The 13,398-nt window shown below is 48.7% G+C and overlaps 1 protein-coding gene and 1 long non-coding RNA gene across 2 annotated transcripts in view; one reads left to right on the forward strand and one right to left on the reverse strand.

Annotated features, from left to right (window-relative positions):
- LOC119966324 overlaps positions 1-2,594 on the forward strand; it is a 182,506-nt gene extending 179,912 nt beyond the window's left edge. Inside the window, exons 3-4 of the long non-coding RNA XR_005460729.1 lie at positions 265-404; positions 2,232-2,594. This is a non-coding gene — a long non-coding RNA (uncharacterized LOC119966324). The remainder of the gene's footprint in view (positions 1-264; positions 405-2,231) is intronic.
- The window catches only part of LOC119966320 (E3 ubiquitin-protein ligase HECW1-like), a 664,661-nt gene that overhangs the window by 293,774 nt on the left and 357,489 nt on the right, over positions 1-13,398 (reverse strand). The window contains 1 exon segment of the mRNA XM_038797802.1: positions 2,854-2,955. Within this exon segment, the coding sequence (XP_038653730.1) occupies positions 2,854-2,955 (102 nt within the window).

The raw sequence follows: 13,398 nt of genomic DNA on the forward strand, positions 1-13,398 counted from the left end.
TGTAAGTGTGCCAGAAAAAATCCAAAATGTGCTCCCATATCTCTCAGGATATCCAAGAGGCATTAAAATCTTACAACAATCAAATAAGCTGTGCTGACGTAACATTGCAGGTTTCCTGAGGTTTATGGCACTCTATAATGTCATGCAAAATACAACCTGTTTGTGCATTATCCAACTTTACACATGGGTATTCGTTGGTATGGACATATTTCTCGTGTAGAACATTTAGACCACTTATGTTTATGACCTGTGGTTTCTTAACAGGAGGTGGTATCTAACAGCATTGCTGAAAAATGATATTTTGTCAATGCTTTTCATCTGCACCAATCAGGACAATTGCAAGAATATCAATGTCGGGGAAACAATGAGTTTGCACTATATGAGAAGAACGTGCTGATTGGGTGGTAAGTGGATTCTGATTGGTAGAGGTGTTTCCATGGAGAATGCACCACTCGATGATGACTGACAGTTAACTGCCAAGCATTGTTTTAATTTTAAACCAGGCAGCTTGACTCTGATTGGTCAAAGCATTGCCCTGAGGAATGAACCAGTGAATGGCTGCTTTCGATGCCGGTTTTCTATCCTCCGTCCCCTCCGAAATGGGGTCATTGCGTCGCGCACTGCATGCCGTTGGAACTTCTTCTGATGCCACTTCCCCGATGGGCTGAGTTCCCGAATGTGAGGGGGACATGTGGTCTGAGCGGTTGGGAACCCAGCGTGGTGGCCGCGGTCTGTGTCCAGAGCCACCACGGTCGGCCAGGAGCCGTGCTGCTGATCAGGGGGGGGGGGGGGGGGCTCCGCGAGGGCTGGGGTGATTGGTGGCCAAGGGGACAGTATCTGTCAGGTCGGGTCCGCGCACTGCTGATGCATGTTGTATGGCTCGACTGCTGCAGGTCATCGCCGTGCGCATGCTGACGGTCCCAACCGTTTTTGGCGTGGGAGCCAGGGGTTTTACCCAGTGCGGCAGCTATCCCCTCAACGGTCCCAGGATCGGTGAGGGTTCAGCGCCGATTTTGGCATCGTAAAATGCCACAGTTCCCACGTGGAGTTGGTACTTAGCCGCAAAATCGGAGAATCCAGCCCAGTGAGTTTCATACTGCTTTTCCCGTCTGATAATAATCATAATCTTTATTAGTGTCACATTAACACTGCAATGAAGTTGCTGTAAAAATCCCTTAGATTCAGCACACTTTGCAATTTTTAGATAGATTTTAGAAAATTTTTAGAAAATTCAGGAAGTGTCAAAGCCAACAAGGTACTGGCCAAGGAGTTGGCATGGATTGGATAAAAGCAAAGCAAAGGTGCCAGGTATGGGTAAGCATGAGTTGGCACTAAGTTGTCATGGGGAATTGGGGGGCAATGGGATGCTAAGTTGGTATGGGGGTATGGAAGCCATGGGGTGTTGGTAGAATGGCCCTAACTTAACATGGTGGTGAGTGGTGGGGCATGGGTCAGCATAGTTTGCCTGGAGTGGGCTTGGGCAGTTTGTGTGTGGCGGGGCGAGTGTTGGAGGGATGTTTCATTTCTTCTTATTTTTTATTTATTTAAACACAATGCCAGGGCACAGAGGAAAGGCCCTGAACCCAGCCTGTCTGTACACTCAGCAGCCTGTGCCCTCATTCCGGGGCACTTGCCCAAACTCTTTTTTCAGTCTCCCCCTGCCCCACCCCCCTAACCCCTTCCAACTGAAACTCCTAGCCTGCAGGTTTTGATTTTTAAAGGTTGGGCTCCCCGAGCCGGGAATCACTCTGCAATTCAGAACGGGGATGAATATCTGGGCCTGAGTGAACCAAGCCTAGGGATACAATTAGAAGCTGTACAGGACAATGAGTGTTACCAAATTAGCTATCAATCAACAATTAATATGAGTCCAAGATTCAAAGGATGAATCATATAATTAGAAACATTCATTCATGCCCCTCTCCCTGGGTGCATCTCTCAAACCTGCAATAAACCATGCAGTGAGTGAAATGAAAATATATTTCACATGCCTTTATCACGGATGGATCTAAGCAACCCACTTCCATTCTAATGATCTCTACTGACTAAAATAAATTACCAGCTAGGCTTCTAACATCTGAAGATTCAGGGCCTGAGTAATGCTCTGATGGCGAGGGATCAGAGGACTATCACCAATTGTATTCTTTGTTGAACTCCAGCAGCCTTTGTAAATGTGATCAATGTGTAACGTAGAACAGACTAATTCATCTTTTGTATGCATTTCTTCACAGCTTATCAAATCGTCCAACTTGAAAATGGAACAGACACTTTTGTACATTATACTCATTTTGCTTGTGAAAAGGTGTTGCTGTTTGATAAACATTCACTTTGATAATCTGTGCTGAACACACATCTTCATGTATGAAAACCCTCACGAGGATCGCAGGGGAATCCCTGATTGTTCTCCCCGTGGGTTTAATAGAATACGAGTTCCTGTGGTGGAGGCCTACTCAGCTGGGGCTCGTTAGCGCGACCTCCAAATGTAGCTCCCAGACCCGGACCGGCTGTTCCCGATAGCCCTGGGCTGGGACGTTTGTTTTGTGTGTTGTGGTAGCGGCTTTATTTTCAATTTAAAATAAAGCAGTTTGACCTTTCATTCTGCACACCCTGGAATTATTCCATCGTGTACCTGATATTCTTCCCTACTTGTTGAAAGAAATGGAAAACCTGTACGAGACTTTTGTCTTTGCCCAAATCTGTTCCTCTCAGAAAGAGCTGAAAGACATTTTCTTCAACATTTTCTAATTAACCAGTTCAATCTTGTCTCGATCAGTTGCTTCAGAACAAACAAACCCAAAGTATTTCCTACACTGATAACACAACAGAAAGATTTCAAATAAAACAAAATCTTACTGGGAGGAAGGGGCTCATCGATGGTAGGATAACGGTTGGTATCTTGTCTCAAAGAGGGCAGCTGACTTATTGTTTGAGCACAGTGTGGTAAAGGGTTATCACCTACAAGAGGAAAGATGTATTTAAAATAAACAATCATTTTATTTTACATTAGAGACATAAACTGTTAGAAATTTCCTCTTCCCCACTAAGGTTATTAAAATATTGGTGCACGTGCAAAGCTGGAATCCTGTATTGATGCGGATTTCTTGCTGACATCAGTGTGCAATGGAAAACATATCCTAACATCTTAAATTGGCAGCATTTAATTTATATTCATTTTAATAGAATTTCACAATCAGTGATGAAAGTATTAAACAACCACTTGGCAGACAGACAAGGAGAAGAGTGTCCAGGATAGAAGCCAAGAAGAAAATAGATGTAGGTAGCATAGGCAGATGTGAAAATTGCTTGGAAAAATTAATGGATAATAGGCCCAAGAACAAGAATGGTTGGCAGCAGCTTTTGGGATTCATGGGGCTGAATTTTCCCACAGGCATTGAGGCCACATTATCGGGACCATGTGCAGTTCCTGAGTCAATGCATGGCCCATGTGCCTGCAGGAGCAACTTTATGTTAGGTGGCCTCCTAAATCGCTGCCTCTGCATTGGCTGCCCAGTTAATTTCAACACGCAGACCATGGAATCGGGGGTGTCTTACTAGGAGGGCACACAACAGTGTCCAGATCTCAGAGCCATCAGAAAAGTGCTGGAGAACAGGGGCAGCAATAAGGCACTACACGATGGAGGTACTCAAAAAGACCTCCCTCTTCAGTGGTGAGAAAGATGGCAAAGTACTGTTGAGGAGCCTAACGGTACAGGTTTGGCCCTGCACAAGAGTGGCTGCAGCCACTCCTGGACCTGTGAAAATTGTTGGCCCCTTCCAAACTAATTCAGCCACTCATTGCCAGCTAAACCCCCCAACCCCTGCACTCCCCCACCCCTCCCCAGGGAGAGATCACGTCCGCAGCATTGCTGGTTTCTCAACAGCAGGCTGCTCCTGTGACACGGGGAAAGTTGCAGTGTGGGGGGAGAAAGGCCCTTCACTGGGGCCTCAATTGGTTTCATTGCTTGCCCACCCCTGTGGAGCAAGCTGCCAATTCTCATGGAAGCCCGCCCTATGAACATAACACTGAGATGGGACAGCACTGGGGAGCCATTCCAACAGGTTTTTCTGGCACGCAGCTCCTCTGCCCTCCACCTCTGAACCCATCTTAAACAGGCTAGGGAAATTCAGCCCATGATTTTCGAATTAAGGGACACTGGACAAGCAGATTTATGTGCAGTGCGAACACTGACAATTGAACCATTTATTTCTTTGGGACAAAGTCACTTTTTAATTATAGGCCTAAACCTATTCAAGATGATCGAACATTTTACTGATCCTGCTGGTTCACTGGGCTATTTGTAAATAGAAAATGTTTGTTGTGCCGCAAAATAGAACAGCTCTTTCAAAGAGGTAGTATAACCTTGACGGTCTGAGTGGTCTCCTTCTCTTCTCTAAGATTCCAGCATTCTATCTCTTTGTTCCTCCACAGCTCTTAGTCTCACACCATTAAGAATATATTTCAACTCGTCTTTCTCAAATCTAAAATTGAATATCTCACACTGGGGCGGCACGGTAGCACGGTGGTTAGCACAATTGCTTCACAGCTCCAGGGTCCCAGGTTCGATTCCCGGCTTGGGTCATTGTCTGTGCAGAATCTGCACGTTCTCCCTGTGTCTGCATGGGTTTCCTCCGGGTGCTCCGTTTCCTCCCACAAATCTCGAAAGACATGCTGTTGGGTGAATTGGCCATTCTGAATTCTCCCTCTGTACCCGAATTGACGCCGGAATGTGGCGACTAGGGGCTTTTCACAGTAACTTCATTACAGTGTTAATGTAAGCCTACTTGTGACACTAATAAAGATTATTATTATTCAACAGTTTGACTCTATGTACCATAGTTTTGCCAACTCACTTAGTCTGTCTATATCCTTTTGCACTTCCTGTTTACATCACAACTTACTGTGCCTCCTCACTTAGAGGTGTTTATAGATTAGGATATACGATTCTCATGTCATTTGTATATGTAGTAGAAAGCTAAGGCACTAGTCTAGACCTCTGGGGAATATCACTGGTCACATCCTGTCAATCATTTATCCTACACTCTCTCCCAATCAATTAACAGCTGTCACAAGGACCAATTACTGACCCGTGTCACAGGAAGTAGGTCTATTTGAGCTTCTGTGCATTAGATATTTTTAATCCCAATTTCTACTTTAAAATATTCAAAAATAATAAGACAGGGAGACAAGTTGAAATTGGTATTCTAAACAATATTACATAGAACGTCTTCACATAAGAGTACTGAGATTGACATGTATAGCAAATGATGATACTCTGAATGTCAGTTTAAGGGCTGTTCTTTCTGTCTCTTTCCTAGGGCGAAATTCTCCGCGGACCGACGTGACGCCCATTTCCGGCGGGAAAAAGCGGTGCGCATGACTCCGGCGTCCGGGCCTTCTTTTAAGATGGCAATCTCCGTTCCCGGAAGGGCCAGCAGCGGACTGACGCGATAGGCGCCAGTTTCACCAGCTGCGGAAGTGGCGAGTCCCGGCGTTTGTGTGGTGGGGAGAGAGAGCGACCCGGCATTGGGGGGGGGGAGGGAGAAGAGCGACCCGGCATTGGGGAGGGGGGGGGGGGGGGGGGGGGAGAAGAGCGACCCGGCATTGGGGGGGGGGGGGGGGGGGGGAGAAGAGCGACCCGGCATTGGGGGGGGGGGAAGAAGAGCGACCCGGCATTGGGGGGGGGGGGGGGAGAAGAGCGACCCGGCATTGGGGCGGGGGGAGAAGAGCGACCCGGCATTGGGGGGGGGGGGGGAAGTAGAGCGACCCGACATTAGGGGGGGGGAGGGAGAAGAGCGACCCGGCATTAGGGGGGGGGGGAAGAAGAGCGACCCGGCATTGGGGGGTGGGGGGGGAAGAAGAGCGACCCGGCATTGGGGGGGGGGGAAAGAAGAGCGACCCGGCATTTGGGGGGGGGGGGGGGAGAAGGGAGAGACCCGGCGTTTGGGAGGGGGGGGAGAGGAGAAAGACCCGGCGTTTGTTGGGGGGGGGGTTGCGGAGTTGAGAGGGGGAGAGGGAGGGAGGGAGGGAGGGGGAGAGCCGGAGAGAGGGAGGGAGAGAGGGGAGGGAGGGAGAGAGGGGAGGGAGGGAGAGAGGGGAGGGAGAGAGGGGAGGGAGGGAGAGAGGGGAGGGAGGGAGAGAGGGGAGGGAGGGGGAGAGAGGGAGAGAGGGGGGAGAGAGGGAGAGAGGGAGAGGGGGAGGGAGGGAGGGAGAGAGGGAGGGAGGGAGGGAGGGATGGATTGCGGCGTGGAGAGGAGAGGAGAGGAGAGGGGTTTACGGCGTTGAGTGAGAGGGGGGGAGGGGGTTGCGGCGTTGAGTTGAGAGGAGAGTAGAGGGGGGCGTACCTGCGTTGAGAGGAGAGGGAGGGGTACCGGCGTTGAGAGAGGGGGGGGCGGCGTTGGAGGGGGTAGGGGTGGTGAGGGGGGGTTGAGGTAGGGGGCAGCGGCGTGCAGAGGGGGGGGCGACGGATGGCCGGGACCAACGCACCGTCGCCCCCTCTGCACGCCGCTGCCCCTACCGCAACCCCCCCCCCTCACCACCCCTACCCCTTCCAACACCCCTACTCCCTCACCACCCCGACCCCCTCACCACCCCTACCCCCTCCAACGCCCCCACCCCCTCACCACCCCTACCCCCTCACCACCCCTACCCCCCTCCAACGCCGCCCCCTCTCTCTCAACGCCGCACCCCCCCCCCCACTAATGCCGCACCCCCCCCCCCCACTAACGGAGGAAGGAATGGGGGGAGGAGGAAGGAGGGGGGAGGAGGAGAGAGGGTGGGTGTGTGGGGTACCGGCTTTCAGAGGGAGGGGGGTGTGTGGGTACCGGCCTTCAGAGGGAGGGGGGGTACCGTCCTTCAGAGGGAGGGGGGGGTACCGGCCTTCAGAGGGGGGGGGGGGGTACCGGCCTTCAGAGGGAGGGGGGAGTACCGGCCTTCAGAGGGCGGGGGGGGTACCGGCCTTCAGAGGGAGGGGGGAGGTACCGGCCTTCAGAGGGAGGGGGGGGATATCGGCCTTCAGAGGGAGGGGGGGGGGTACCGGCCTTCAGAGGGAGGGGGAGGGGTTGTGGGTACCGGCGTTGAGAGGGGGGGTGTGTGTGTGTACCGGAGGAGAGGGGGGGGACCCTGCGTTGAGGGGGGGGAACCCTGCATTGAGAGGGGGGGGGTTGCGGCGTTGAGAGGGGGGTAGTGGTGGTGGTGGGGGGGGGTGGTTGGGGTAGGGGCAACGGCGTGCAGAGGGGGGGGCGACGGTGCGTTGGCCCCGGCCATCCGTCGCCACCCCCCTCTCTGCACGCCGCTGCCCCCCAAACCCCCCCCGCACTCGCCCCCCCCTGCACTCGCCCCCAGCCGCACTCCCCCCCCGCACTCGCCCCCCCCCTGCACTCGCCCCCCCTCCCCCCGCACTCGCCCCCCCCCCCGCCACTCGCCCCCCCCCTCCACCCACACTCGCCCCCCCCCACCCCACCCCCCCCCCCCCCCCACCCCCCCCCCCCCCCCCCCCCCCCCCCCCCCCACCCCCCCACCCCCACTCACCCTCGGACACTGAACGGCGTCAACCATCATCAATGGTTGACGCCGTTTTAAAGCTACTCTGTTTTTCGCCGACGTGACCCATGGCCACGTCGGCGGGACTTCGGCCCATCCGGGCCGGAGATTTGTTGAAACAAAAATATAATAAAATCCCGCCGGCGCCAGATGTTTTCAGAGGCTGCCGGCGGGATTTGCACAACGCCGGTTTTTGGCCGGTCAGAGAATAAAAAACCCTGCGGGAGCGGGATTAACGCCGCTGCCGGCCGATTCTCCGACCCTGCGTGGGGTCAGAGAATTTCGCACCTAATGAGCATTCACCACGCAATGTAAAAAATACAAGGAGGACCAGGCCAGAAAAGCCTGGACACGGAAACCAGGAGACTCCCTCTCATGGATATAGGTCCCCTCCACGGAGATCAGGATCCTCCGGCGAACATCCCTCAACCCCACATGCAGAAGGCCAACCAGCCCCCAGCAGGCAAAGATCGGGGAAACCCTCCCCCCACACCACACAAGTATCGGGACAATCGGACCTCCCCCCCAACGACTAGCATCTGGGCACTCCCCCCCCCCCCCCCCCCCCCCGCCTGTCCTCCATTGTCTCCAGCACCCCCCCTACACCAATGCATGCACAGCATCTCAAACTGATACCTGATACGTCTCAAACTGATACGTGAGCTTTCGAGGCCATAATGGAAGTTGCGCCGTGGCGATCGGGCCCTCTAAATTCCACCCATAGGGTTAGGAGGGCATAGGTTTGAAAGGGTTCAATAACAAAAACTTTTGTTGGAATTACTCTTCTTCAAAATTAACTGTTTTAGTCCTTCAAAACAGTTGGTTGCTAATGTTATTGCAAGCTAAGGGAGGGCGTATGAAGACATCTACAGCGCTACTTTTTTTTATCACTTCCCGGATGTAGTCGTGTGCATTAGAAACTTTTGTTATTTGTTAAAATATAACCAACTATATTATTATTTTTCAGTATTGAAGCTTTACTAAGTTGCAGGTTAATGTTAATGTTAATATTAAGTTTGCACAATTACAATTTTACTTCTATTTTATTAGAATTGGTAATGAGAATCATATTTAAGTTAAAAGTTTTTTTAACAGCTAGCCTCTTTGTTTTGAGACCTTCATTAAATGTTGAACCAGGGAAAAAGGCCGGAAACGAAGATAAGAGAGACCCAGGCCTCGTCTCTGCCTGAACATATACCTGTCAACCCATTGATAGGTTGAATTGGGTATGGAAGATTAGTGATTTAATGAATCTAATCTAATATGCAGTCTGGTTTTTTGAGGTGTAACAGTAGGGGCTGGAGCCTTTCTCAGTTTATGGAATTTAACAGGAGCCACAAGGTTGGCGGACAAGGAAGTACAGGGACACAGTCTCATCCCGGGGTGAACATAAGAACATAAGAACTAGGAGCAGGAGTAGGCCATCTGGCCCCTCGAGCCTGCTCCGCCATTCAATGAGATCATGGCTGATCTTTTGTGGACTCAGCTCCACTTTCTGGCCCAAACACCATAACCCTTAATTCTTTTATTCTTCAAAAAACTATCTATCTTTACCTTAAAAACATTTAATGAAGGAGCCTCAACTGCTTCACTGGGCAAGGAATTCCATAGATTCACAACCCTTTGGGTGAAGAAGTTCCTCCTAAACTCAGTCCTAAATCTACTTCCCCTTATTTTGAGGCAAAGATCGGGGAAACCCTCCCCTAGTTCTGCTTTCACCCACCAGTGGAAACAACCTGCCCGCATCTATCCTGTCTATTCCCTTGATAATTTTAAATGTTTCGATAAGATCCCCCCTCATCCTTCTAAATTCCAACGAGTGCAGTCCCAGTCTACTCAACCTCTCCTCGTAATCCAACCACTTCAGCTCTGGGATTAACCTCGTGAATCTCCTCTGCACACCCTCCAGTGCCAGTACGTTCTTTCTCAAGTAAGGAGACCAAAACTGAACACAATACTCCAGGTGTGGCCTCACTAACACCTTATACAATTGCAGCATAATCTCCCTAGTCTTAAACTCCATCCCTCTAGCAATGAAGGACAAAATTCCATTTGCCTTCTTAATCACCTGTTGCACCTGTAAACCAACTTTCTGTGACTCATGCACTAGCACACCCAGGTATCTCTGCACAGCAGCATGCTTTAATATTTTATTGTTAAAATAATAATCCCGTGAACAAGGGAATATATTTCTCACTTGGTTACAGTGAACATTAACTCCATCATGGGTATTAATTATTACTTATATTTAAATAAAAATCACAATTGTTACCAATATGGAGTCAATTTGCAATTATAGATAGTCCGAGACTATAAACATGATGACAGATTTGCCAATCTTCACATGGATGCTGCTGAAGTTTAATGAGGTAGCCCCACTGTAGTTTGTGGGGTCTGTCTCTTTTAAACAGCAGAGTAGAAGAGGGTCACCTGACTTTGAGAGGGACCAATGAGAACCAGGAGAGAGAGATCACCCCAGAGGCTGGCGTCCTCTCTTGGGCAGCCATCTAGTAAACATGTGAGGACTTGATGCAGTGCTCCAAGTCAGCTTGGTGCTGCAAAACCTTCTATACCATGTTACTCTATTAATAAACACCTTCTTGTTCCTAACAATGTCAGAAACCTCTTGGCAATGCCAGAAATGTGCCATAAAACATAACACACAACGTGACCCTGAATAACGGTCAGAAATAGGGTTGCAAGTACCCACATATACCAGAATGGCAGAACCAAGGATGTTTCAGCCCTTGTGTCTCGCATGTCATAGAATTTACAATGCAGAAGGAGGCCACTCGGCCCATCGAGTCTGCACCGGCTCTTGGAAAGAGCACCCTGCCCGAGGTCAACACCTCCACCCTAGCCCCATAACCCAGTAACCCCACCCAACACTAAGGGCAATTTTGGACACTAAGGGCAATTTATCATGGCCAATCCACCCAACCTGCACATCTTTGGACTGTGGGAGGAAACCGGAGCACCTGGAGGAAACCCACGCACACACGGGGAGGATGTGCAGACTCCGCACAGACAGTGACCCAAGCCGGGAATCGAACCTGGGACTCTGGAGCTGTGAAGCAATTGCGCTATCCACAATGCTACCGTGCTGTCTGTAAGGAATGGAAAAATTCACATCTCAAATTGTTCTCACTAAACATCTCTCATCATATTTGCTAAATGTCAGCCATGTTCATAAAAAAATGGTAAATTACAATCACTCACTGTTACCTGAGTGATAATGATTACACATTATTAATAAAGAAAGAAATCTGCCAACAAACAAGGAATTAAAAAATGAAGGGAATGGGAAGAATTTGCAAGCACCGAATAAAATCCACCTAATAAACTGACAAATAGGAAACAGGTAATTGATAGAATCATTCTAGATATATTTTGAAAATGTTTTTAACCACCTATGATTGTTTCTCAATAACCCAAGGAAAAAGTGCTAGAAATTAAATTTCTAATATAATATAACTTTTTAAATTACATTTGAAATCTGTGTAATATTCCTTTCCTTCTCAAAGGCCTGGAGATTGCGATTTGCAGTGTTCCCAGAGCTGGCTTTGGCTTCCCTGTCGATATCGAGGTTGATATCGAGGTTTAACCAGTTTGTGGGCCACAACTCTCTCACTGTCACATTTCACCACAACTCCCTGAATATACCACTGTCACTCTTAACTATTTCAAACTTTACAGATTACGTTGGATATAGGGATATCTTATATTGATGGCCTTTGGTTATGTTCTTCCCCACAAGATGAAACATTCCCTCTGTACTGACCTGACCAAAACCTTTCATAAATTTAAAGACCTCTATTAAGTTACTCCCAGCCTTCATTTTTCAAAAGACAGCGAGCCATTCAATCCTTTCCTGATGTGTTCACCCACGCATATGGTATAATCTTTGTAACTCTTCTCTCCAGTGCCTCCATTTCCTTTTTCAATATGGGGACCAGAATTGGATTCAATATGTGGTCTCACCAAACTTTAATACAGGTTCAGCATAACTTCCCAACTTTTCAATTCTATCCCTCTCAAGATAAAGCATACTGCTTGTTTTTCTATTTTCATCACCTTGCTAACCTGTGGCACAACTTATAGTGAGATCTGAGATGTTATTTAATTATTAATTCCAGATTTTATTGATTGAATTCAAATTCCATCAGTTGTCATGGTGGGATTTGAATCTGTACCAGGAAACTAGCCTGAGCCTCTGGATTAGTAGCCCAGAGAAATTGCCATGACGCACCGTCTCCCTCCAAACTATCTTGACTTTATCGATGGTCCTGTGAAAATCCAGAGAAACTACAGCTACTGCATTACTATTGCCTACAAGGGAGATGGCACAAAAGCCGGCCGGACGTATTGTGAACTTCTGGGAAGGAAAGTGCTCGGTGAAGGAAGAACGAGGAAAGGCAATACAAAATAAAGGACACAATTCTATACAGGGAGCAGGAGAAGAGAGACCTCGGGATTACATGTGCACAAATCATTGAAGGTGGCCGGTAGATTGATGGGCGGCATGGTAGCCCAGTGGTTAGCACTGTTGCTTCACAGTGCCAGGCACCCAGGTTTGATTCCTGGCTTGGGTCACTTTCTGTGCTGAGTCTGCATGCTCTCTCCATGTCTGCTTGGGTGTCCTCCGGGTGCTCCGGTTTCCTCCCACAAGTTCTGAAAGACCTGCTTGTTAGGTGAATTGGACATTCTGAATTCTCCCTCAGTGTACCCGAAGAGTTGCTGAAGTGTGGCGACTAGGGGATTTTCATAGTAACTTCATTGCAGTGTTAATGTAAGCCTACTTGTGACACGGATAAAGATTATTATTAAAAGAAGTAAATGATCCTGTACTTTATAAATTGAGTCATAGAGTACAAAAGCATGGAAGTTATCATGAAGCTTTATAATACTCTGTTTGTGCCTAAACTGGAGTATTGTGTGCAATTCTGACACCAGGGTGTGATTCAGTGACCCTGTTGTTCCCGACGCGAATCCGGGCGCAACAGGTGACTTGCTGGGGAACCCTAAATCGAACTACATGCCGGGCCGTTCACAAATCAACTTTAGGGAAGGGAAGGTTAAGAGGAGATTTGATAGAGGTGTTCCTAAATTGAGGGATCTAGACAAAGTAGATATGGGAAAAGTTTTCCCATTGGTTGAAGGCTCGTGGTGCCTATGCATTTACATTGTGTACTTAAGTATGTCCTATGTTTTTTTCATGTGTGGAATGATGTGTCTGAGCTGTATGCAGAACAATACTTTTCACTGTACCTTGGTACACGTGACAATAAAACAAATCCAAATCCAGAGTACAAACAGAAGGTGATTGGCAAAGGAAGCAATGGTGACATGAGAAAAAACATGTTTAAACAGCCTGAGAGTGTGGTGGAGGCAGATTCAGTCATGGCTTTGAAAAGAGAATTAGAGAATTACCTGAAGGGAAAACATTTATGGAGACACAAAGAAAGGGTGGGGGGAGTGGGATGAGCTGAGTTGCCCTTGCAGAGACCCACATGGCACACTGGTCAAATAACGTCCTTTTTTGTGTAGCTATTCCATGATTCTAACTTTCAGAATATACTACACTCACTCACAGTACAACACCGCAGAATGCATTTGTTTCTTTGAAACCTGAGTGGCAACAATGCTCAGAATGCCTTAAGGCATGTGCTCTACCTGGACAGGACGGTTGACATACAAACAAAAAGATGAGCTAGTTTTTTCTAAAACAGAACTTAAAACAGATTTTGGAAGGGGAATAAGATACCAAAATGCTTTGTGATTAACAGTGAGACTGGTCACTAGCAAGATGTCTGTAGGTGTTGCTCCCAATTCATTCAAACTCTTGGGCTGCATAGTGA

The sequence above is a fragment of the Scyliorhinus canicula genome, chromosome 5 (genome assembly GCF_902713615.1).
Source record: "Scyliorhinus canicula chromosome 5, sScyCan1.1, whole genome shotgun sequence".
NCBI lineage: Eukaryota > Metazoa > Chordata > Chondrichthyes > Carcharhiniformes > Scyliorhinidae > Scyliorhinus > Scyliorhinus canicula.